This window comes from Leptodactylus fuscus, chromosome 3 (assembly GCF_031893055.1).
Source record: "Leptodactylus fuscus isolate aLepFus1 chromosome 3, aLepFus1.hap2, whole genome shotgun sequence".
Classification (NCBI taxonomy): Eukaryota; Metazoa; Chordata; class Amphibia; order Anura; family Leptodactylidae; genus Leptodactylus; species Leptodactylus fuscus.
In genome coordinates this window covers 243,738,420-243,763,687 of record NC_134267.1, presented here as the reverse complement: position 1 = coordinate 243,763,687, position 25,268 = coordinate 243,738,420, and the positions used below count along the sequence as shown (strand labels likewise).

The 25,268-nt window shown below is 45.9% G+C and overlaps 2 protein-coding genes across 3 annotated transcripts in view; one reads left to right on the top strand and one right to left on the bottom strand.

The window, feature by feature from the left end:
• LOC142198402 (uncharacterized) overlaps positions 1-25,268 on the top strand; it is a 169,274-nt gene that overhangs the window by 16,143 nt on the left and 127,863 nt on the right. For both annotated transcript variants that reach the window (XM_075269431.1, XM_075269432.1), the window contains 4 exons: positions 1,563-1,657; positions 1,730-1,808; positions 2,952-3,043; positions 4,035-4,143. In XM_075269431.1, coding sequence (XP_075125532.1) covers positions 1,563-1,657; positions 1,730-1,808; positions 2,952-3,043; positions 4,035-4,143 — 375 coding nt within the window. The remainder of the gene's footprint in view (positions 1-1,562; positions 1,658-1,729; positions 1,809-2,951; positions 3,044-4,034; positions 4,144-25,268) is intronic.
• The window catches only part of LOC142198386 (uncharacterized), a 312,925-nt gene that overhangs the window by 280,445 nt on the left and 7,212 nt on the right, over positions 1-25,268 (bottom strand). The gene's annotated exons all lie outside the window — the stretch shown is intronic.

Sequence of the window (25,268 nt, the reverse complement as noted above, 5' to 3'; positions counted from 1 at the left end):
CCTTGCCTTGTCTCCTTGCCCTGTATACCTCCTTGCCTTGTATATCTCCTTGCCTTGTCTCCTTGCCCTGTATACCTCCTTGCCTTGTCTCCTTGCCTTGTATACCTCCTTGCCTTGTATACCTCCTTGCCTTGTAGACCTCCTTGCCTTGTCTCCTTGTCTTGTATACCTCCTTGCCTTGTATACCTCCTTGCCTTGTCTACCTCCTTGCCTTGTATACCTCCTTGCCTTGTAGACCTCCTTGCCTTGTCTCCTTGTCTTGTATACCTCCTTGCCTTGTATACCTCCTTGCCTTGTCTACCTCCTTGCCTTGTCTACCTCCTTGCCTTGTATACCTCCTTGCCTTGTATACCTCCTTGCCTTGTCTCCTTGCCTTGTAGACCTCCTTGCCTTGTCTCCTTGCCCTGTATACCTCCTTGCCTTGTATATCTCCTTGCCTTGTCTCCTTGCCCTGTATACCTCCTTGCCTTGTCTCCTTGCCTTGTATACCTCCTTGCCTTGTATACCTCCTTGCCTTGTAGACCTCCTTGCCTTGTCTCCTTGCCTTGTATACCTCCTTGCCTTGTATACCTCCTTGCCTTGTCTACCTCCTTGCCTTGTATACCTCCTTGCCTTGTAGACCTCCTTGCCTTGTCTCCTTGCCTTGTATACCTCCTTGCCTTGTATACCTCCTTGCCTTGTCTACCTCCTTGCCTTGTATACCTCCTTGCCTTGTAGACCTCCTTGCCTTGTCTCCTTGTCTTGTATACCTCCTTGTCTTGTCTCCTTGCCTTGTATACCTCCTTGCCTTGTCTACCTCCTTGCCTTGTATACCTCCTTCCACTTTGTACAAGTGACAATTTATCACATACTTATTAAATACATTTTGCTACATGAGTTTTGATCCACAAACCCCTCGACCAGAAATGTGGAAAACATGACATTGGTGAAAGTGAGTCGGACTTGTATCCACGAGGATTTTCACTGCGTTTGATGTCACTTCTGTTGTCGGCCGCTCCGACTCTTCCTTACTGTACTGCATTTATTCCCATTTTAATAAATTAATGTCCTGTTCCGTTTAATGGCGGCAGCTGTGAGTCCTGCCGTGGTTGTCGCCTTCAGGTCTATTGGACGCGCTGCGGTACTTACAGCTGCCCCTCTATTACTGGGATTTTCTGGATAGGGCAGAAGTTTTAAAAAATTGAATAAGCAGCATTAAACTGCTAGAAAGTGTTGAGATAGAAGCAAGGATCCGTCAGCGAGCTGTACATGGCTACCTCAGACTATTGGCACTTCTGCTTCCGACCATTCCAACCCAAAACAAATCCTGAAAGGTTCGATCATCCAATAACAAGTCCAATCCACGGAGACTCCACCGGGGCCTACAGGATCCATTGTCGTGTGTCAGATATTACAGGAACCTCTCTCCAACACCTCAGTGCTTCCCTATTCCTGGTGGCATGAAGACTGGGTCTAGTAGTTCTCCTTAATTCATCTGACGGATCAAAGATGAGGCTTCCCTGTGCCCTGACAGCAGACGGCCACCTAAATACATCCATGTCAATCACTGTGTGTCTCCACAGATGGATCCAGTAGGAGAAATCCCCCCGAGAGATGTCCCCTGAGTCCTCTGTATTCCCAGGACTGCCCGGAGGAGAATGTCCCAGAGAGTCAGCAGGTAGGGGGCGCTAAAGTCTCACCTTAATCTGACCCTAAAGTGCCGTATTTTAATTTCTTCTTCCTTGTTTAGCATGAAGATCTGATGGTTATTCAGGTTGACGTTCTAGATGATTCAGAAGAGGAGACGGATTACTGGACTGATCAGCAGTGTAAGGAGCGGAGACTTTCTCCTCTAGATACTACCGTGTTTCCCCGAAAGTAAGACAGTGTCTTACATTCTTTTTACCCCCAAAAGTCCCACTATGTCTTACTTTCGGGGTATGTCTTATATTGGGAAAACCAACCACCCTCTCCCCCCCCATCATCATCATCAATCATATGGATTGAAGCGGCGGCACACGAGGAGTTAAGCGGCGGCCGCCGGCAAAGTCTGCCTGCCGCTTCCATACATTGCAATGGGAGCATGCTATTCAAATAGTATTCGTTCATCTCTGACTTCAATTGTAACTTCTTACAATTGAAGTTAGAGATGTGCGATTACTATTTGAATAGCGCGCTCCCATTGCAATGTATGGAAGCGGCAGGCAGACTTTGCCGGCGGCCGCTGCTTAGCGGGATTCTACCATTAAAAGAAGTTCTTTCCACTGACCACGTCGGAATAGCCTTAAAAAAAGGCTATTCGTCTCCTACCTGTTGCCGTAGCCAGCGCCGCCTTCTTCCTCAGCTGCGTCCACCCCGTCTATGTCCCCGTTGGGCCTCATGGATGACGCATGCGCAGTCAGCTCTAACAGGCTCTCGCAGCGTCATCCATGAGGCCCGACGGGGACATAGACGGGGCGGACGCAGCTGAGGAAGAAGGCGGCGCTGGCTACGGCAACAGGTAGGAGACGAATAGCCTTTAAGGCTATTCCGACGTGGTCAGTGGAAAGAACTTCTTTTAATGGAAGAATCCCTTTAACTCCTCGCGTGCCGAGCGCTTCCATTCATTTCAATGGAAGCGTGCCATTGAAATGAATAGAAGCGGCTGGCACGCGGGGGGTTAAGCGGCCGCCGGCAAAGTCCTTCTTCACAGCGCTGTGCTGTGAGAGCCGGGGGGAACGCCCCCCCCCCCTCTCCGGGGAGTTCCCCCCGGCTCTCACAGCACAGCGGAGCCCCATGTTTCGCCGATACGGTAGTAACACCCCCCGAAAGTAAGACAGCGTCTTACATTATTTTTACCCCGAAAGTCCCACTATGTCTTTCTTTCGAGGTATGTCTTACATTAGCCGACCTCCGTAAAACCCCCGCTACGTCTTACTATCGGGGAAACACGGTACTACTCCCATCTAATCCAATAATATATGTCTCCACAGATGAATCTATTGCCAGAAATCCATCACAGAGATATCACCCTCGTCTGTATTCCCAGGACTGCCTGGAGGAGAATGTCGAAGACAACCAGCAGGTAGATGGCGCTGCTGAGTCCTGGGGTACATCTATATAGGGGTGGGCAATTAATTTTCCCATGGGGACGCATAAGAAATTAAAATGTTCTACATTGACCCCGCCCATTCTCAATCATCTCTCCATGTGCCACCACACAGTATAATCCTCCTACAGTCACCCGTACATTATATGCCCCCACATTATAATGTTCCCTTCCAACTGCCCCACAGTATTAGGTCCCTCTCTTGGTGCCCCAGTTTAAACTGGTGGAAACTAGAGGGGACATGAAACTGGAGCAGTTGGAGGGGAACGTTATCAGTGGGGGGAGTTGGAGGGGGGCAATAAATTAATGGCAGATGAAGTGGGACATTAAACTGGGGGCAACTAGAGAGGGACATTAAACTCGGGCAGCTAGAAGCAGACATTAAACCGTAGGGGTAGCTGGATGGAGACATTAAACTGGGGGCAACTAGAGGCAGACAGATCCCCCTCCAGCTACCTCCACGGTTTAATGCCCCCTCCAGTTGTCCCCAGTTTAATGTCCCCCCAGTTTAATTGCCCCCTTCATCTACCCCCAGTTTCATGTCCCCCCTCCATGTCTCTCCCAGTTTCATATCCCCCTTCATCTGCCCTATTTCATGCCCCCCCCTCCATCTCTGCCCCAGTACAACATGCCCTTCCATCTCTGCCCCTAGGTTACTGAGAGACATACACACACAGAGACAAACATACACACACAGTCCCCCCCACCCCCCACCCCACCGGCTGCATCTCACATTCCCCCTCCCTTCCCTCTCAGTACTTTAGGACACACACCACACATGTCTCCATCTTCTTCCACTGTCCTGCCAGCACTAAGACACGCCCCCCTAGTCACGTGATGTCTGACATCACACACAGATCCTCTCAGTACAGTAATACAAGCTTTCCCCGGTCATTCCCTGCTGTTATTGTGGGGATGTCCTGTATTTCTGATGTATTGGACTGAATTGTGACCTCTGACCAATCAGGGAGAAGATGTGACTGATATTAAAGCGGAGGCTGAAGAAGAGAGGATGAGGGGCCATCACCTGTGTAAGAGGGAAGTGGAGGAGGGGATTCCAGGAGGTGTTACCACAGGTACGGAGTCATGAATGGAGAAGGAGAAGTCCCAGGTTTCTTCAGGTCGGTTCCCCCTTAGAGCTCCAGTCCAGTAACTCTCCAGCAGAAAGTAATTCCAGCTATTAAACTAAGAACAGAACTATAAGCCATAAAGCCTTCAGACTTTTCTATATTTCTAGATACATTTGACCAGCTCTAACAAATGATTCCAAGATATTAGACAATTATTTATCGAAGACAATGATTCTATATCACATGGAGACTTTAGGATTAGAGTCCCGTGTCTACGATTAATGGGACGACATTCAGCTGTAAGGGGGGGAGGGGGGGCGACCTGTTTAAAGAAAAAAGATCCATGAAAGCCTGCCCCTTATAACACATGCTTGTGACATGAACAAAGGAGATCTCTGAGGACCTCAGAAGAAGAGTTGTTTTTGTTTCCAAACCATCTTTAAAGAGTTTGGATTCCACCAATCCACTAATAGTTACGCAGTGCAGGGTTAGACAGTCGGCCTGACCAGGCCCGTCCATTCAGTAACACTGGTACTTGCTAGTTGCCGATGCCAATTGCTCGGTTATTTAATAGAGGATTAAATTCTATACATGGATATACATAGAATGGGACTGGATCAATAACGGAAGGCCTGGTAACCATAAAAGTAGTGTCTGATACATTATAAATCGCATGTGTCGCCAACCTATTTGGAATGTTATAAATTTTCTACTTTTTGCTATAAAAAAAAATTCTATTTTTAATCCTAATAGGAAATCCCAGCAACAACTCAGAAGAAAACTTCATGTTATCGGTAATTTATAAAGGAGAAGATGAAGATATGATGGAGCGCTCCTCAGGAGAAAACCTCATTACCCCTAATGTACATCCAGGACGTCACAGTACAGATCCTTCATATAATCCCCCCAATCATGAGGAACCTTCTGAGCAATCACAGATCGTGATCATAAGTACCGGCCAGAAAAGATTTCTCTGTGGTGAATGCGGAAAACTGTTTACTCAAAAAATACACCTCTCAATCCACAAGAGAATTCACACAGGGGAGAAGCCATATACGTGCTCCGAATGTGGGAAGTGTTTTAAAGATAAAGGAAATCTTGTTAAACATGCGAGAATTCACACAGGAGAGAAGCCGTATTCATGCTTGGAATGTGGGAAATGCTTTTCAGATAAATCAAGCCTTATTAGACATCAGAGAATTCACACGGGAGAGAAGCCATATTCATGTTCAGAATGTGGGAAATCCTTTAGGCAAAAAGAGAATCTTTCTAGACATCAAAGAATCCACACTGGAGACAAACCATATTCGTGTTCAGAGTGTGGGAAATGTTTTATTCAAAAAGAGAATTTTATGGAACATCAGAGAGTCCACACAGGAGAGAAGCCATATTCATGTTCCGAATGTGGCAAATGTTTTAAGGATAGAGCTACTCATTTTAATCATAAAAGAATTCACACCCGGGAGAAGCCCCAGTCGTGTTGAGAATTTCTCCTTTAAGTTCAGAATGTTGGAGACGCTTTGGGAACATCGTTTTGTATGTGAGAGAATTCACACAGGAGAGAAGCCATACTCATGTTCTTAACGTAAGAAGTCACATGGAGAAGAAACCATTTTGTTGTTCTATATGTCTTCATAGACTTTAACCTACCAATATGAGTTTATTTTGGGTGGAATTGTATCGTATCTGCCAAAATCCCAAATTCTATTTCAATGTAACCAGGAACGATGGACAAAAAGTTGGGTGGATGGCAAAGGAAGAAAAGAAAAACCTTGTCTGCTACCAAAGCTGTGAAGCTGAATCGTCCCCATGAACTTCGCTTCTTCTGGATTCCCACAATGCAGGAGAATGAGAGTGACTGTGCGAAAGGAAGGACGGCCCGTGTAGACTTTATATTCTATAACATATGTGGACCGATCAATCAATATCTGATCTTCATTTATTCAGCATTAGGGATGAGCAATTTGACTTGTCACGAGCCAGGTTCGTTATGAGCTTTCCAAAAATTTGAGGTTCGGCCCCAGGGTGATACATAAAAATACCAAACCGATTGTACTCACTTTTCCTCAAATGTCCAGGGCTCCATTGCAACGTTCACTCCTTTCTCCTGGTGTCTTTGGGCCTCCTGGGTGATGTCACCGGCCCAACTACAAGCCTCAGCAATAACCTTGGGCTACTGAGGTTACCTAGAAGGCGATATGATGGTGGGAGAGAAGAACAGACACTCAACATCACCCTGTTGAATAGAGAGTAGGTCATCTCTGAACATGTCTGATGGAAGACCCATGGTACCAATACAAGGACCCCAGATACTCTCAATTGTTTTGCGAATTTCCATATTTCCCATCTCTCAAGGCATATTATGTTATTTGTTAGGGGAAGCATGGTGGTTAGCAGTGTTGCCATTCAGCGCTGGAGTCCTGGGTTCGAATCCAGCCAAAGACAACATCAGTGTGTAGTTTGTATGTTCTCTCCGTGTTTGCATGGGTTTCCTCTGGGTACTCCGTTTTTTCTCCCACAATCCAAAGAAATACTGATAGGGAATTTCGATTGTGAGCCCTATATGGGACAGTGAGTGATGGCAATGTCTGTAAAGCGCTGCGGAATATATTGGTGCTGTATAAGTAAGTTAAATAAATAGTCTTAAAGGGGTATTCCCATCTCAAGGATCATTTCCAAACTTGTAGTTAACTGATGTGTCTTACCCATCATATTGCTCAATCTGATGTATCTCATTGCCAGGTACATCAGATTAAAGGAGTTTTCCCATCCCCCTCTCTCATCAGTTTGTCTGCTGCCTCTTCTCACTTCCTGTATTCTTCCACAAGATGGGGGGCGGCTTTGATTGGTAGACACAGTAGATATAGACATTTCCTTTATCATAAAAAGAATATGTATTATAATTACTAGAAATCTAATATAAGTGCAGATCAAATATTATGTACAGTAAATGTCTATTACATTACACACGTACATGCCCCCATGACTGACAATGGACATGCAGTAAACTCAATGTTGTCTTTGTGTTTACATAGAAAGATAATAGACAATATCCGCACCTATGTCAGCAATCTGCAGTTAGCTGACCGGGTTGCCTGGACAGAAAAGCAATACATAACAGCTAACGGGAGATGAGTCAGGTCATCAGACCTAAGATCAGATAACAGGCTGGGAACCTTGACAACAATGTGTAAACTGTTCAAGGAATATTTTCACATATCAGGGCTCGTTCACATCTGCGTTCATCGGTCCTTATTGCAGGTTTCCGTTTCCTGCATAAAACAGATGCAGGAGACGGAAACCTGCAGGAGACTTTCTCACCCATTCATTTGAATGGGTGAGAAAGCTGTCCGGCCGTGAGCGGCAGTGAGCGTTTTGCGCTCTCCGCCACGAAACCGGGTTTTATAATCCGGTCACAGAGTCGGACATGCAGTACTCTGTGTCCGGATAAAAAAAAATCCGGTTTCGCGGCGGAGAGCCTAAAACAGTCACCGCCGCGCACGGCCGGACCCGGTCTATGGTTTCCGTCTTCTGCCATGCAGAAGACGGAAACCATAGAACGGAGACATGAACGCAGGTGTGAACCCAGCGTCAGGTAGACAAAGCAGCATGCCTAAAGCAATGTATTTAGGAATTGATATAAGATAGCAGTAATAGGATACTTGAGACAAGAGTACCCCTGTAAGTCTCTTCAGTGTTTATCGGTGTTACCTAGGTTACAGACAGGGTCTCTGGGTGGGCTGATAACTCAGTTCCTAGTCCTGGCCCTCGATATTCTCTTCTCTCTCTCTGCATATTGCTATTGGTTGCTGAGCCCTGATAATAGGTCGTAAAGTCTCTTGAGTAGAGCGCTGTATGCAAAGCCAGAGATAATTGCAATTTAGTAAGAAACACAAAATTCCAGGAAGTGGAAGGAAAAGGAAGCGGAAGGGCAGGTAAAAACCTGAGAATACCCCTTGAAGTTCCGTAAGTGGAGGTAACGCCATCCAGTGGGCAGTGATAAACTTCCTGGCCTGGAATCATATATGGGAAAACCGTAGGAGGATTGGGGTGAGCTGTATCTCATCCTCTACTAAAGTTACACATTTCATTGGATCACTTTGTAATCTGGTGCCCATCTTCTTCTGCACTAGGACACCATTTCCAGTATGGGCCAAAAACACTGCATTTCAAAGAATATATGCATCAAGTGCTGATTGTCCTGTCCACACCAAGGACACCTGGAGCTCTGTCGCAACTCCGTTTGGAATAGGAGATTTGATATCTTGTAAACTATGAACTATTAGAATATGGGTGAGCATAGGAGGGGCAACAATGTATAGCCCCTCTGTAAGAGTCCTAAGACCAGCCTCCCATCTACCTCTAGTCCCCAGGCGGTACGAGTAGTACTGAGGTGCTCAGACAAGAGAAGGTATCAGGATGCACCTTGGTCTGTTTCCGATTAGATAATAATGGACTTGTGTGTGGAGTAGTCGTGGGGCATGGTGGAGCTGTGGGATACATCAGATTGGACAGCAGTTGTTCAGAGTCGCTGAGCTGGTCCCTTCCTGGATACAGTCAAGGGTGCAAATGCAGAGGTCAAACTCTGTTAACATGTAAACCTTGGACATTTTGGGGTTATGCCATATGGGAGTAAATCTAGTGCAACCTTAAACACCAAGGATAAGTATCTCCAATCCTACAGTATGTGCATCGAAAGTTGTCTAAACAGCATCCATTTTTGGGGATAGTTCATCTCGGTCTCGGTAGGATACTTCTCATGTTTGATCACCTCCCCTCGGCCTCCACTAATTATAGTCTGGGGTATGAAGAGACCTAACAGTATAATAATAGTAGTTCTGGTCCGAACAAAACTGCAGGTAGAACTTTGTGAATACGGTAATAACCAAACGACGTCCACAATATCATGGCGGCTAACTGGGTGGATCTGTTTTGGTTATTATTCGACCGATCGCCTAACCTTACCCTTAATCATCCAAAGCAAATGGAAAGAAATGGGGTCATTGGAATTTCCTAAAATATCAAATTAGCACTTACCGGTAATTTGGTGTCTAGTGTAGCCCTCCATGACAGCACCACAGGAGGTCATATCTCCACCCCCTACCCTACTCCACCCTGAAATTTCCCCATAATGGGACTATCTTATTACGGACAGGAAAAGATAACTGTTTTGAGGGAAGGTCTGTCACCTGCAGGACCTTATACCAAAAGAGAGGTCCGACATGTGAGAGAGGTCCAATCTTCAATGTTGAGTATGTCTGGACCGAAGACCAAGTAGCTTAGAGTAGTCGATCCATGGAGGCGGCATCAGCCCAAGAAACTGACATTGCTCTGGTCGAAGGAGCTTTAAGGTGTTTTGGGGAGATAAACCCTGACACAAATTGGCCTTATTTCATATTTAACCCAATTGGCGATAGATTTTTTGCCTTTGTTAGGGCCACAAAACTGAATGAAAAGATTCTCATCCCTTCTCCAGCCGGAAGAGGCTTCGAAAAAGGAAGGATAGTTCATCTAACATCTAATGTATGAAAATATTCTTCTCTCTATTGGACAGATCTTAACAAAAGGAAGGAAGAATGACCTCTCGGGACATGTGAAGATCAGAGACCACTTTTGGAAGAAATTTATGGTCAGGGAGGGTGGAATACTATTCTGTCCTCTAAGATCTTTCGGAAAGGTCCTCTGGTAAACAGGGCCTGAATTTCATGAACTGTCCTTGCAGATATTATGGCAACTAAAAAAAGACGCTTTCCAAGACAATATTAGTGTCAACAATAGGTTCAAAAGGGTGACAAGTGAGGCCCTTGAGGACCACAGTGAGATCCCACTGTGGAAGTGCAATCTTTTTCCTTGGGAGAAGCCTGCAGGCCCCAGAAAAAAATCTTTTAACCCAGCAATAGTTAGCTAAGTCACAATCCTAATAACTACTATGGGCTGATGCTTGTACCTTTAGGGCCCGTTCACACGGCGCGTAATCCACATCATAATCTGCCCCCCTCACAATGGTGGTCTATGTGGACCGCCAGGCTACCCTTTCTTCAGACGGATTCCACGGCTTGGTCAGCCATGGCATCCGCAACCTCCGGACAGTTGTGGCAGGCGGGTTTTGACCCAAGAGTGACACTGCTCCCCGCATCAATCTCGGTGCCAAAACCCGCTATACCACCCCCCCGTCTGAACTTAGCCTTAAGAGTACTTGGTTTTAGATCCTCATCCAGACCTGCTTGCAAAAAATCTAAGATTCTTGCCATATTTGGATGGTTGATATCAGGAACACTCCTGCTGCACCTTGTTGTAGATAGCGTGGGTAACTTTTTTCCTTCCGTCCTGGAAGGTTTCAATAACCGACTCAGAGACTCCTCCTTATTTTAGGAAGGAGGCCTCAGAAGTCAGGCTGCTAGCTGGAATTTTTGAGGATCTGAATGAATTACCAGCTCTTCATGTAAAATCAGGAACTGACGGAAGCGGTTCTGCTATTTGGAGACTGTTTAGAAGTCCGAACCAAGCTCTCTTGGGCCCTACTGGTGCTATTAGAATAATCTTCAGTTTCCTCCCGATGATTTTCTGCAGAGCCTGTGAAGGTAGAGGAAATGGAGAGAGAGCATAAGCCGAGGTGAACTCCCAATTGTGCGGGTGGTCATCTACTCCTAGACAAGGTTTTTTTGGGGGTTGAGTGAAAATAACTAAAGAACTTTTGCATTCTGATGATTGGCCAATAGGTCCAGTTCTGTCTTCAAGTTGGGACAAGTCTTCAAAGGAAAGTGTTTTTCCCCCCTTAGCGACCTGTATATCAATTTTTAGTACTTCAGCCCCATCTTTCATCTGAGACTCATCCTGGGGAGATCCATTCTTGATTTCACAAACGGCCTTTTCTCCAGATGTAACCACTCATCCTGAATTAGACCTGAATTAGTTCCAGAATAAATTGGATGAGAAGTAATATTTTCTATCCGCATTGTCCGAAGGGCCCCCAGGTAACTCCTCTACTTCAAGGAAATTCTCGGACACAGATGGGACCTAAACCTCTCTATTGTCCGAATCTGGGCCTGTATTTAATTTCCTCTTCTTAGGTTGTGGTTCGGCAGAGTATAAGGTCTGGGAGACGAAGCTTGGGAGGATTGGATCTCATGCTGAACCATCCCTTTAATCTCTTCCTTCAATGGCAGCTTTAGAGATTTTTTTGAAGTAGAAGGAAGCTTTTTCCACAGATTCCACATCTTTTAAGTACAACCTTTTTCCTAGATATGGAAGAGACATCTTTAACTTCTTTCTAAATAAATCTGACAATAAAGGGAAAAGAGAACCCCAACAAACATCCCATGTAGCAGCCCATTACCAGACTACTCGCTGGGGCTACACCAGGCTCATACTCCACTCTAGAGGACCCATCTCCAGGCTTGATGGTAAATAGTCACAGACGGTCCTACCTTGAGGAGAAAGCCTCTGGTCTGAGAGTCTTATATAATCCCACCTCTGATGATCAGCATACTCCATTCCGCCAATAGGAAGGTCTCTAGTCCACCTGCTCCTTCAGGACGACAAAATTTCCCTCTTTTGGCACCATTTCCCGAAAGCAGAAGTGACGTTGACATGCATCCTAGCATAGAACAAAGGGTCCAGCAAGGCAGGCAGGGAACACTACAAGCTAGGGAGCGTCCGAGGAAGGATCGAGGCCTGCACTACTCACCTCCTCTATGTGTCCCGGGACACATAGAAGCTCCTCTGACCTCATTAATATTCCCCTCTCCTCCTTCTCACTGTGCGCTCTGCAGCACCTGCTCAGCTCTGCTGTATTCATGACTTATTCCTTATAAACCCTCACTGACACCTGGATCCAACAGTCTGATACTGTCCCCTCCATCTCTGCCCCCAGATTCATGTCCTCTCCATCTCTGCCCCCAGATTTATGTCCCCTCCATCTCTGCCCCCAGATTCATGTCTCCTCCATCTCTGCCCCCAGATTCATGTCCCTCCATCTCTGCTCCCAGATTCATGTCCCCTCCATCTCTGCCCCCAGATTCATGTCCCTCCATCTCTGCCCTCAGATTCATGTCCCTCCATCTCTGCCCCCAGATTCATGTCCCCTCCATCTCTGCCCCCAGATTAATGTCCCCTCCATTTCTGCCCTCAGATTCATGTCCCTCCATCTCTGCCCCCAGATTCATGTCCCCTCCATCTCTGCCCCCAGATTAATGTCCCCTCCATCTCTGCCCCCAGATTCATGTCCTCTCCATCTCTGCCCCCAGATTCATGTCCCCACATCTCTGCCCCCGATTCATGTCCCCTCCATCTCTGCCCCCAGATTCATGTCCCCTCCATCTCTGCCCCCAGATTCATGTCCTCTCCATCTCTGCCCCCAGATTTATGTCCCCTTCATCTCTGCCCCCAGATTCATGTCTCCTCCATCTCTGCCCCCAGATTCATGTCCCTCCATCTCTGCTCCCAGATTCATGTCCCTCCATCTCTGCCCTCAGATTCATGTCCCTCCATCTCTGCCCCCAGATTCATGTCCCCTCCATCTCTGCCCCCAGATTAATGTCCCCTCCATTTCTGCCCCCAGATTCATGTCCCCTCCATTTCTGCCCCCAGATTCATGTCCCCTCCATCTCTGCCCCCAGATTCATGTCCCCTCCATCTCTGCCCCCAGATTCATGCCCCCCATCTCTGCCCCCAGATTCATGTCCTCTCCATCTCTGCCCCCAGATTCATGTCCCCACATCTCTGCCCCCGATTCATGTCCCCTCCATCTTTGCCCCCAGATTAATGTCCCCTCCATTTCTGCCCCCGGATTCATGTCCCCTCCATCTCTGCCCCCAGATTCATGTCCCCTCCATCTCTGCCCCCAGATTCATGCCCCCCATCTCTGCCCCCAGATTCATGTCCTCTCCATCTCTACCCCCAGATTCATGTCTCCACATCTCTTCCCCCAGATTCATGTCCCCTCCATCTCTACCCCCAGATTCATGTCCCCTCCATCTCTGCCCCCAGTGTCATGTCGTCCTCTCCATCTCTGCCCCCAGTGTCATGCCGTCCTCTCCATCTCTGCCCCCAGTGTCATGCCGTCCTCTCCTTCATCTGCCCCCAGTTTCACATTCCACCTCCACATTACACTTACCTTCTCCTCGTTCCCCCCCTGCACTCTGCGTGCCTCACTCTCTCTCACTGGCGCACAGTTGTAGACGCGATGTATGTAGACACGATGTGACGTCATCACATTGCGTCTACAAGCCAGTAGGCGGCGTTCAGCGGCGAAACAAGGAGCTGCACTGTGACAGCTCCTTGTTTCAGCCGCGTATGTGGCAACTCAGATCTGCGTCCTCTAGACGCAGATCTGAGTTGAAATCGGGACATACCTCCCTCCAACCGGGACCGCGGGACACATCACCAGAATCGTGAATGTCCCGCAGAAATTGGGACGGTTGGGAGGTATGTCACTGCCATGCACTTTTTAGGTCCTTCCCCCAGCACCTTCGCTGAGGACCCAATGAAGGATCGCCAGCCCCCAACAATGAAGTTGCAACACCAAGAAGTATGAGTTTCAGATTTTGCCTTGTGGTTAACACTTTGGCCTTGCAGCGCTGGAGTCCTGGGTTCGAAATCTGACCAAAGACATCTGCAAGGAGTTTATATGTTCTCCCAATGTTTGGTGGGTTTCTTCCGAGTTCTCAGATTCTGAGAAGACATCCTGATAGGGAATGTAGATTGTGATCCCTACATGGGACAGAAATGGCAATGTCTGTAAAGCCCTGAGGAATGAGATGGCGCTATACAAGTAAGCCAAATAAAAATACATTGTGGAAAGCGGCGATAGATAGACAAGGTGATGATATGCAAGAGCTAAAAAATGTAAGTGAAATATACAAAACATTTGTATTTATTCAGTATGGAGCATGGACACCCCTGATGGAATCCCTGCAATGTCCCATCTTGGTATGCAATTAATGCTTACGACACACTGAATACACTTCATCATGGCGAACAACGATATCCCAGATGTACTCAGTGGGAGTTCGGATACTCTGCAGGCCACATTAGCATGTGCAGGACACAGAGTCTGCTCACAGCAGTGTAGCTTGCAGTATGGCGTTGTCCTCTTGAAATATTGATCTTGGGATACTTTGGAGAAATGGCTGCACCACGGTCAGTGCACCTGAAATGTAGAATACTTTACATCATGACACAACACACTATAATCCCGGGAGTAGGACCAGTGGGACATGTCGTATGTCTCCGGGTATCATGGTATCTGAGACAAAAGTGGGACTCATGATTGCATAGGATAGACCTCCATTCCAGGACTCACCATTATAAAGGATAGACCTCCATTCCAGGACTCCTCACTATAGAGGATAGACCTCCATTCCAGGACTCCTCACTATAGAGGATAGACCTCCATTCCAGGACTCCTCACTATAGAGGATAGACCTCCATTCCAGGACTCTTCACTATAGAGGATAGACCTCCATTCCAGGACTCCTCACTATAGAGGATAGACCTCCATTCCAGGACTCCTCACTATATAAAGGATAGACCTCCATTCCAGGACTCCTCACTATAGAGGATAGACCTCCATTCCAGGACTCCTCACTATAGAGGATAGACCTCCATTCCAGGACTCCTCACTATATAAAGGATAGACCTCCATTCCAGGACTCCTCACTATAGAGGATAGACCTCCATTCCAGGACTCCTCACTATAGAGGATAGACCTCCATTCCAGGACTCCTCACTATAGAGGATAGGCCTCCATTCCAGGACTCCTCACTATATAGAGGATAGACCTCCATTCAAGGACTCCTCACTATAGAGGATAGACCTCCTCTCCAGCCTCCATTGCTGTCTTGCTGTGCACCATGATAACCTTTGAGAGCAGTGATGTGAGGTCAGTGATCACTTGTAGCTTTATGTCTCGTAGCCTATTGTGAAATCGCCTTCTGATGGTTGTGTTCACACTGTTCTCCATCCTAAGTGTGGGATGTGATGTACAATTTCACCTGTAGTATAGACTACTCACTATAGAGGATAGACCTCCATTCCAGGACTCCTCACTATAGAGAATACACCTCCATTCGAGGACTCCTCACTATAGAGGATAGACCTCCATTCCAGGACTCCTCACTATAGAGGATAGACCTCCTCTCCAGCCTCCATTGCTGTCTTACTGTGCACCATGATTGCCTTTGAGAGCAGTGATATGAGGTCAGTGATCACTTGTAGCTTTATGTCTCGTAGCCTATTGTGTAATCGCCTTCTGATGGTTGTGTCCACACTGTTCTCCATCCTAAGTGTGGGATGTGATGTACAATTTCACTTGTAGTATAGACTGGATCATTACACTCCATTCTTCCAATCCAACCATCTCCCCATGCAGTGGTCTCCTCCTCCTCCCGTCACCTCTTACTGTCATTCTACTTCATTGAACAGCGCTGACATCTTGGCCTAGGATCATTGTGATTGATAAACCAAAGTTTCTCCAGTCAAGGATTCTGTCCCTCTTAGGTTGTGACAAGTGACGATTACGGACATATCTTTGAACAGGAGACATCTCACAATCCTCCCGCACCAACTAATCTGACTTTTGATTTGATCTTGCAGCTAAAAACCTTTGCTTTCAGTCTTTCTTTTATGCCCCTCCCACATGCCACAGACTGGATCTAGGGACTTGAAAATGTATATATAGAGCAGTTCATGAGTCTCCTGTATTATTTCTCCAATATCCGCATCAAACAAATTTCTTTTCTCATTGCCTAATACATTGTATGGCGCTGTATATGATGCCATTGAAAAATACAACTTATCCTGCAAAAATTATGGAAAAATGAATTGTTATGGTTTGTGGAAGGGGCCGAATAAACAACATTTAGAAGCTTTGCTGTAAGGGGTTAAGACAGCTGTACTTCAGCTTTCACCAATGCAGTGGAAAGCCTGTGAACACTAATATTCTCTTAGGGAGCGTTCACATGTAAGGATTTGACGCTGAATTTGAGGCAGAATCCTCCCATTCATTTCTAGAGGCGGTAGCTGATTTTTTTTTTCTGCTACCGCAATAATTACTGTATATACTCGAGTATAAATCGACTTTTTCAGCACAGTTTTTATGCCCCCTCGGCTTATACTCGAGTCAGGGTCCACGGAGCATAGAGAACTGCAAAGACCCGCATAAATTTAATGAAGGGGGAGGTCCTTTAGTGCTACGGCTATGTGATTGGCTTGTCATGTAGGTCACGTGACAGTGATGTCATCAAAGGTCCTATAGCCACTAGAATGTAACAGGCTTATACTCGAATCAATAAGTTTTCCCAGTTTTTTGGTGGTAAAATTGGGGGCCTCAGCTTATATCCGTGTCGGCTTATACTTGAGTATATACGGTAAGTGTCCTCCAGCTTCTTTGGGTTCTCACTGAAGTGAATAAGAGGCAGAAAATAACAACCTTTTTGCCAAAATTCCACAGCGTTTTTGTCAAGCAGAAAAAATCTGCATAAAATTTATGAAACCAAAATTTTTTGCTTGACAAATACAGAGTCCAAATCTGCACCGTTGTGTGTAGTCCACGCCTCTGTTTACACACCCAACATGGCCCCTGATGGAGGACTGGAGGAAAAGGGAATAGTTGGGAATTGCCGGAGAGTCTATTTCTCAGCTGTACCCCTGCTACACCCCATTGCTTACTTTGTAAGTCCGCCTCTATGCCCAATACTAATCCTCTGGTGTGTGATACTATTTGCTGACTTGTGTATCTAATCCTCTGCTGTGTAGAACTGTGTGCAGACACGCATATCTAATCCTTTGGCATGTGGAACTGTGTGCTGACCTGTATATCTAATCCTCCAGCGTGTGGTACTTTGTGCAGACGCCCATACAGTGGGGCAAAAAAGTATTTAGTCAGTCATCAATAGTGTAAGTTCCACCACTTAAAAAGATGAGAGGCGTCTGTAATTTACATCATAGGTGACCTCAACTATGAGAGACAAAATGAGAAAACAAATCCAGAAAATCACATTGTCTGATTTTGTAAGAATTTGCAAATTATGGTGGAAAATAAGTATTTGGTCACCTACAAACAATCAAGATTTCTGGCTCTCACAGACCTGTAACTTCTTCTTTAAGAGTCTCCTCTTTCCCCCACTCATTACCTGTAGTAATGGCACCTGTTTAAACTTGTTATCACTATAAAAAGACACCTGTGCACACCCTCAAACAGTCAGACTCCAAACTCCACTATGGTGAAGACCAAAGAGCTGTCAAAGGACACAAGAAACAAAATTGTAGCCCTGCACCAGGCTGGGAAGACTGAATCTGCAATAGGCAACCAGCTTGGATTGAAGAAATCAACTGTGGGAGCAATAATTAGAAAATGGAAGACATACAAGACCACTGATAATCTCCCTCGCTCTGGGGCTCCACGCAAAATCTCACCCCGTGGGGTCAAAATGATCACAAGAACGGTGAGCAAAAATCCCAGAACCAGGCGGGGGGACCTAGTGAATGAACTGCAGAGAGCTGGGACCAATGTAACAAAGCCTACCATCAGTAACACACTACGCCGCCAGGGACTCAGATCCTGCAGTGCCAGACGTGTCCCACTGCTTAAGCCAGTACATGTCCGGGCCCGTCTGAAGTTTGCTAGAGAGCATTTGGATGATCCAGAAGAGTATTGGGAGAATGTCCTATGGTCTGATGAAACCAAACTGGAACTGTTTGGTAGAAACACAACTTTTCGTGTTTGGAGGAAAAAGAATCCTGAGTTGCATCCATCAAACACCATACCTACTGTAAAGCATGGGGGTGGAAACATCATGCTTTGGGGCTGTTTCTCTGCAAAGGGGCCAGGACGACTGATCCGGGTACATGAAAGAATGAATGGGGCCGTGTATCATGAGATTTTGAGTGCAAACCTCCTTCCATCAGCAAGGGCATTGAAGATGAAACGTGGCTGGGTCTTTCAACATGACAATGATCCAAAGCACACCACCAGGGCAACGAAGGAGTGGCTTTGTAAGAAGCATTTCAAGGTCCTGGAGTGGCCTAGCCAGTCTCCAGATCTCAACCCTATAGAAAACCTTTGGAGGGAGTTGAAAGTCTGTGTTGCCAAGCGACAGCCCCAAAACATCACTGCTCTAGAGGAGATCTGCATGGAGGAATGGGCCAACGTACCAACAACAGTGTGTGCCAACCTTGTGGAGACTTACAGAAAACCTCTGACTTCTGTCATTGCCAACAAAGGAGAGAGAACAAAGTATTGAGATGAGATTTTGTTACTGACCAAATACTTATTTTCCACCAGAATTTGCAAATAAATTCTTACAAAATCAGACAATGTGATTTTCTGGATTTGTTTTCTCATTTTGTCTCTCATAGTTGAGGTCTACCTAGGATGTAAATTACAGACGCCTCTCATCTTTTTAAGTGGTGGAACTTGCACTATTGGGGACTGACTAAAAACTTTTTTGCCCCACTGTATCTAAGCCTCTGGTGTGTAGAAATGTGTGCAGATGCGTGTATCTAATCCTATACTATGTGATACTGTGTGCTGACCTGTGTATCTAATCCTCCAGTGTGTGGTATTTTGTGTAGATGCATGTATCTAATCCTCTAGCATGTGGAACTGTGTGCAGACGCACACAGGAGTGGTCCCTTTAGATTGGAAAAGGGCAAATGTTGTCCCCATCTACAAAAAGGGGAAAAGGGACGATCCAGGAAATTACAGGCCGGTAAGTCTGACCTCGATAGCAGGAAAAATCTTTGAGCAAATTGTCAAGGAACATTTACTTCGGTATTTGGATGGGAAGGCATTAATTAACCAGAGCCAGCACGGCTTTATGACCAATAAATCTTGTCAGACTAACCTGATTTCCTTCTACAACAAAATCACTGAATGGTTGGACCAAGGGAATGCCGTGGACATAGTATATCTTGACTTCAGTAAGGCATTTGATAAAGTATCACATAACCTTCTTATTGAAAAAATGATTAAGTATGGCTTTGACAAAAAATCAGTTCGGTGGATTCACAACTGGCTTAATGATCGGGCACAACGAGTAATACTAAATGGCTACACATCCAACTGGAAGAAAGTCAAAAGCGGGGTGCCGCAGGGCTCTGTTCTGGGCCCAGTACTTTTTAATATCTGTATAAATGATCTGGACGATGGAATTATTGGGGAACTCATAAAATTTGCAGATGATACGAAGATAGGAGGAATAGCCAACACTAGAGAGGAGAGAGAGTGTATTCAAAAGGACTTAGACACACTGGAACAATGGGCGGAGGCCAACAAAATGGGATTTAACAGGGACAAATGCAAAGTTCTACATCTGGGTAACAGAAATGTAAAAAACATACAGTCCTATGAAAAAGTTTGGGCACCCCTATTAATCTTAATCATTTTTAGTTCTAAATATTTTGGTGTTTATAACAGCCATTTCAGTTTGATATATCTAATAACTGATGGACACAGTAATATTTCAGGATTGAAATGAGGTTTATTGTACTAACAGAAAATGTGCAATATGCATTAAACCAAAATTTGACCGGTGCAAAAGTATGGGCACCTCAACAGAAAAGTGACATTAATATTTAGTAGATCCTCCTTTTGCAAAGATAACAGCCTCTAGTCGCTTCCTGTAGCTTTTAATCAGTTCCTGGATCCTGGATAAAGGTATTTTGGACAAACAATTCAAGTTCAGTTAAGTTTGATGGTCGCCGAGCATGGACAGCCCGCTTCTAATCATCCCACAGATGTTCAATGATATTCAGGTCTGGGGACTGGGATGGCCATTCCAGAACATTGTAATTGTTCCTCTGCATGAATGCCTGAGGATTTGGAGCGGTGTTTTGGATCATTGTCTTGCTGAAATATCCATCCCCGGCGTAACTTCAACTTCGTCACTGATTCTTGAACATTATTCTCAAGAATCTGCTGATACAAGAGACAACAAGACGCTGGACTTGCTCTTTGCCAATGTAAGGGATGCATATAACTCATCTGCCCTACCACCCCTAGGCAGATCAGATCACAACCTGGTACATCTGCGACCCACATACATTCCACTGGTGCGCAGAGAACCGGCGGTTACCCGTACCGTGAAGATTTGGTCAGAGGGAAGTGTCGAGTCTCTAAGGGACTGCTTTGATATAACTTTATGGGAAGTGTTTCAAGACTCATTTCCAGAGGACATTGAGGGACTCACACATTGCATAACGGACTACATTAATTTCTGTGTGGACAGCACGGTACCAACTAGGAAGGTGAGGTGTTTCTCCAATAACAAACCATGGATTAACTCTGAGATTAAAACTCTCCTCAAGCAAAAAAAGAGAATTTTTAGGTCTGGGGACAAAGATGGCCTGGGGGCGGTTCAGAAACAGCTGAGACAATTGATCAGGGAAGGGAAAGCCAACTACAGACGGAAGATGGAGCTACAGATGGGGGAGGGTAGAATCTCTGAGGTGTGGGACAGCCTTAAGGCAATATCAGGACACAAGGAAAAGACAAGGCACCGAACAGTAGGGGACAGGAAGTGGCTTAACGAGCTTAATCTATTCTTCAATAGATTCGACTCCAAGCAAATGCTCCCTCCACCAGCATGTCAGCCAACCGCCCTCCCCTCACACACCAAGACCCAACCCCCACCGACCTGCAGTCAACTGCAATCTGACTATCTGATCCTGCAGGAGTCTCAGGTGTGTAAGGAAATGAAGAATATTAGAGCGAACAAAGCGGGGGGACCTGATGGTATAAGCGCAAGAGTTCTTAAAATGTGCAGTGACCAGCTGTGTGGTATTATAACGCACATGTACAATATGAGCCTGAAGCTGGGGGTGGTACCTCAACTGTGGAAAACATCTTGCGTGGTACCAGTCCCAAAGAAACCCAACCCGATGGGCTACAATGACTACCGACCTGTAGCACTGACATTCCACCTGATGAAGGTCCTAGAGAGACTGGTCCTGACACACCTACGCCCCCTAGTGAGCTCCGCTCTGGACCCCCTCCAGTTTGCCTACCGGCCAGGCATTGGGGTAGATGACGCCATCATCCACCTTCTTCACAGAGCTCTCTCTCACCTGGAGAAACCCGGGAACACTGTGAGAATAATGTTCTTTGATTTCTCCAGTGCGTTCAACACCATTCAGCCAGGGCTACTGAGGGAGAAGCTGAACCTTGGTGGTGTGGGCCATCACCTGTCCAACTGGATCCTAGACTACCTGACACCCCGCCCTCAGTATGTGAGAGCCCAGGACTGTGTGTCTGACACTGTGATCTGTAGTACGGGGGCACCTCAAGGTACAGTGCTTGCCCCATTCCTCTTCACACTGTACACTGCTGACTTCAGGCACAACTCATCCAGCTGTTACTTACAGAAGTACTCCGATGACTCTGCTATAGTCGGCCTTATCACTGATGGCGATGATAGGGAATACAGAGACTTAAACCGGGATTTTGTTGAATGGTGCCAGCAGAACCAGCTCAGGATTAATGCTGGGAAGACCAAGGAGATGGTGGTGGACTTTAGTAAACGGAGAGGTGCTCCGACCCCGGTGGAGATCCAAGGAACATGTATTGAGATAGTCAGGACCTATAAGTACCTGGGCGTGCTCCTCAATAATAAACTAGACTGGGCTGATCACCTGGAGGCGCTGCACAGAAAGGGCCACAGCAGACTCTACCTGCTCAGGAGGCTGAGGGCCTTCGGAGTCCGGGGGACACTTCTTAGGGCCTTCTTCAACTCTGTGGTTGCCTCAGCCATCTTTTTCGGTGTGGCCTGCTGGGGAAGCAGTATATCAACCAGGGACAGAAATAGACTTGAGAGGCTGATCAGGAGGGCCAGCTCTGTCCTGGGGAGCCCCTTGGACCCAGTACAGGTGGTGGGTGACAGAAGGATACTGTCTGTGGTGACCTCCATGCGGGGGAACAAATCCCACCCCATGTATGGGATCCTGATGGGACTTGGCAGCACTGTAAGCGACCGTCTGCTTCACCCCAAGTGTGAGAAGGAGCGCTATCGCAGGTCCTTCCTTCCAACCGCGACCAGGCTGTATAATCTACATCAGACCAAACGAAGAGCTCTCCGCACAGAGAACTAATGATTATGAGGATGATCATGAGGTCTTCCTCTTTCTCTTCTGTTTTTCCTTAGCTGCCATGGACTCCTAGTATATCTTCTCTTCTCAGCTTATCTGTGTCTACGTCTGTAACATATTACTCTGTATTATCCTGTATCTGTATTACTATGCTGCTGTAACACGCTGAAATTTCCCCAAGGTGGGACTATTAAAGGATTATCTTATCTTATCTTATCTTATACTGAGTGGAATCCATGCGACTCTCAACTTTAACAAGATTCCCGGTGCCGGCATTGGACACACAGCCCCAAAGCATGATGGAACCTCCACCAAATTTTACAGTGGGTAGCATGTGTTTTTCTTGGAATGCTGTTTCTTTTTGGACGCCATGCATAACGCCTTTTTTTATAACCAAACAACTCAATTTTTGTTTCCAAAATGAAGCTGCCTTGTCCAAATGTGCTTTTTCATACCTCAGGCAACTCTATTTGTGGCGTACGTGCAGAAACGGCTTCTTTCTCATCACTCTCCCATACAGCTTCTATTTGTGCAAAGTGCGCTGTATAGTTGACCGATGCACAGTGACACCATCTGCAGCAAGATGATGCTGCAGCTCTTTGGAGGTGGTCTGTGGATTGTCCTTGACTCTTCTCACCATTCTTCTTCTCTGCCTTTCTGATATTTTTCTTGGCCTGCCACTTCTGGGCTTAACAAGAACTGTCCCTGTGGTCTTCCATTTCCTTACTATGTTCCTCACAGTGGAAACTGACAGGTTAAATCTCTGAGACAACGTTTTGTATCCTTCCCCTGAACAACTATGTTGAACAATCTTTGTTTTCAGATCATTTGAGAGTTGTTTTGAGTAGCCCATGATGCCGCTCTTCAGAGGAGATTCAAATAGGAGATCAACTTGCAATTGGCCACCTTAAATACCTTTTCTTATGATTGGATAGATCTGGCTATGAAGTTCAAAGCTCACTGAGGTTACAAAACCAATTTTGTGCTTCAGTAAGTCAGTAAAAAGTAGTTAGGGGAATTCAAATCAATAAAATGATAAGGGTGCCCATACTTTTGCACCGGTCAAATTTTGGTTTAATGCATATTGCACATTTTCTGTTAGTACAATAAACCTCATTTCAATCCTGAAATATTACTGTGTCCATCAGTTATTAGATATATCAAACTGAAATGGCTGCTGCAAACACCAAAATATTTAGAACAAAAAATGATTAAGATTAATAGGGGTGCCCAAACTTTTTCATAGGACTGTATATAGTATGGGAGGAATAGAACTAAGTGATAGCATAGGGGAAAAGGACTTGGGCATAATAGTAGATCACAAATTCAACATGAGCCAACAGTGCGGTGCTGCTGCAAAAAAGGCGAATAAAATTCTGGGATGTATTAAGACAAGCATTGAATCTAGATGAAGAGAGGTCATTATTCCGCTGTACTCTTCCCTGGTCAGACCACACCTGGAATACTGTGTACAGTTCTGGGCGCCTCAATTCAAGAAAGACATCGATATATTGGAGCAAGTCCAGAGAAGAGCAACCAAAATGGTGGAAGGTCTGCAAACCATGTCCTATGAGGAGCGGCGAAAAGAACTGGGATTGTTTAGTTTGCAGAAGAGAAGGCTGAGGGGAGATTTAATAGCAGTCTACAAATATCTGAAAGGTAGTCACAGTGCAGAGGGATCTCCCCTATTCTCATTAGCACAAGGAAGTACAAGAAGCAATGGGATGAAACGAAAGGGAAAGAGATACAGATTAGACATTAGGAAAAACTTTCTGACAGTGAGGGGAGTGAGAGAGTGGAATAGGCTGCCACGGGAGGTGGTGGGCGCTCCATCAATGGAAATCTTCAAGCGGAATCTGGAGAAACATATAGCTGGGATGATTTAGGAAAACCTGCACTCGCAGGGGGTTGGACCCGATGGCCCTTGAGGTCCCTTCCAACTCTACCATAAGATAAGATAAGGTATCTAATCCTCATATGATATATGCATGACATATGATATTGTGTGCTGACCTGTGTATCTAATCCTCTGATGTGTGTATCTCAGCTTGGATATCAGTGTTGGATTGTACATATGCAGTGACCGTGTGTATTGCAGTTGGAATACGAGTGAAAGACTTGCAGGTTTGTTTTGGCTAATGGGGGGGTCAGGGTCTTGGGAAAGCTGTATTTCCAGAACGGTACGTCTGAGTGAGTTGGGTTCTGGTCTTAAACCTTCCCGAACACCTGAAGTATCTGTGTGCCAAATTTTGTAAAGATTGGTCCAGTTGTTTGGTTGCACATAAAGAACAGACAGAAATTCATTTTTATAAGATAGAGAGACAAGAGATCAGGTCTGCTGTGCAAAACTGAGTTGTGACAGGACTTCTGGTGTCCTCAGGGCGGACAAGGGGCACTTGATGTATAGGTGCTGGGAATGCACAGGTTTGGGTCAGTACTAGAAAGGGGTTCTGAATCTGGTACTGGAGGTTTATGGTATCAGATTACAAGCCGACCCCAGGACATGTGTATCATAAGTAGAAGATGAGATGGAGCCCACGCCAATTGCCATAGGGATCTCCCACATATTAGAGATGAGGATATACAATACGGAGAGCCATATACAGATCTGACAGCACCCCGGCTCTCCCATCACACTTACAGATAACTTATTCTCTCCGGGTCTCCCAATCTTATCCACTAATATGTAATATATAATATATAGCGTATGACCGAAGATCAAATACTGACAGATCCACATGTTATAGAGTCTACACGCGGCGTAAACTTTTATCCAACACCCAAAAAATAATTGATTTCCACTTTTCCCATCACCAAACACAAATTATAGAACATAAAATATAAAACAAGACCTTTACTTCTCTGCACCAAAGCTTGTCCTCTTCATGCGTCTTCTTCTGGCGCAGGTGGTGAAACTTGTAGGCCTTGGGCAGAGCCGACTGTGCATGCCTGCGGCCATAAGGAAAGTAAGTAAGCAGCCATTTTCTTATGGCCTGTGGGCATGCGCAATCGGCTTTGCTTGAGGCCTACAAGTTTCACCACCTGTG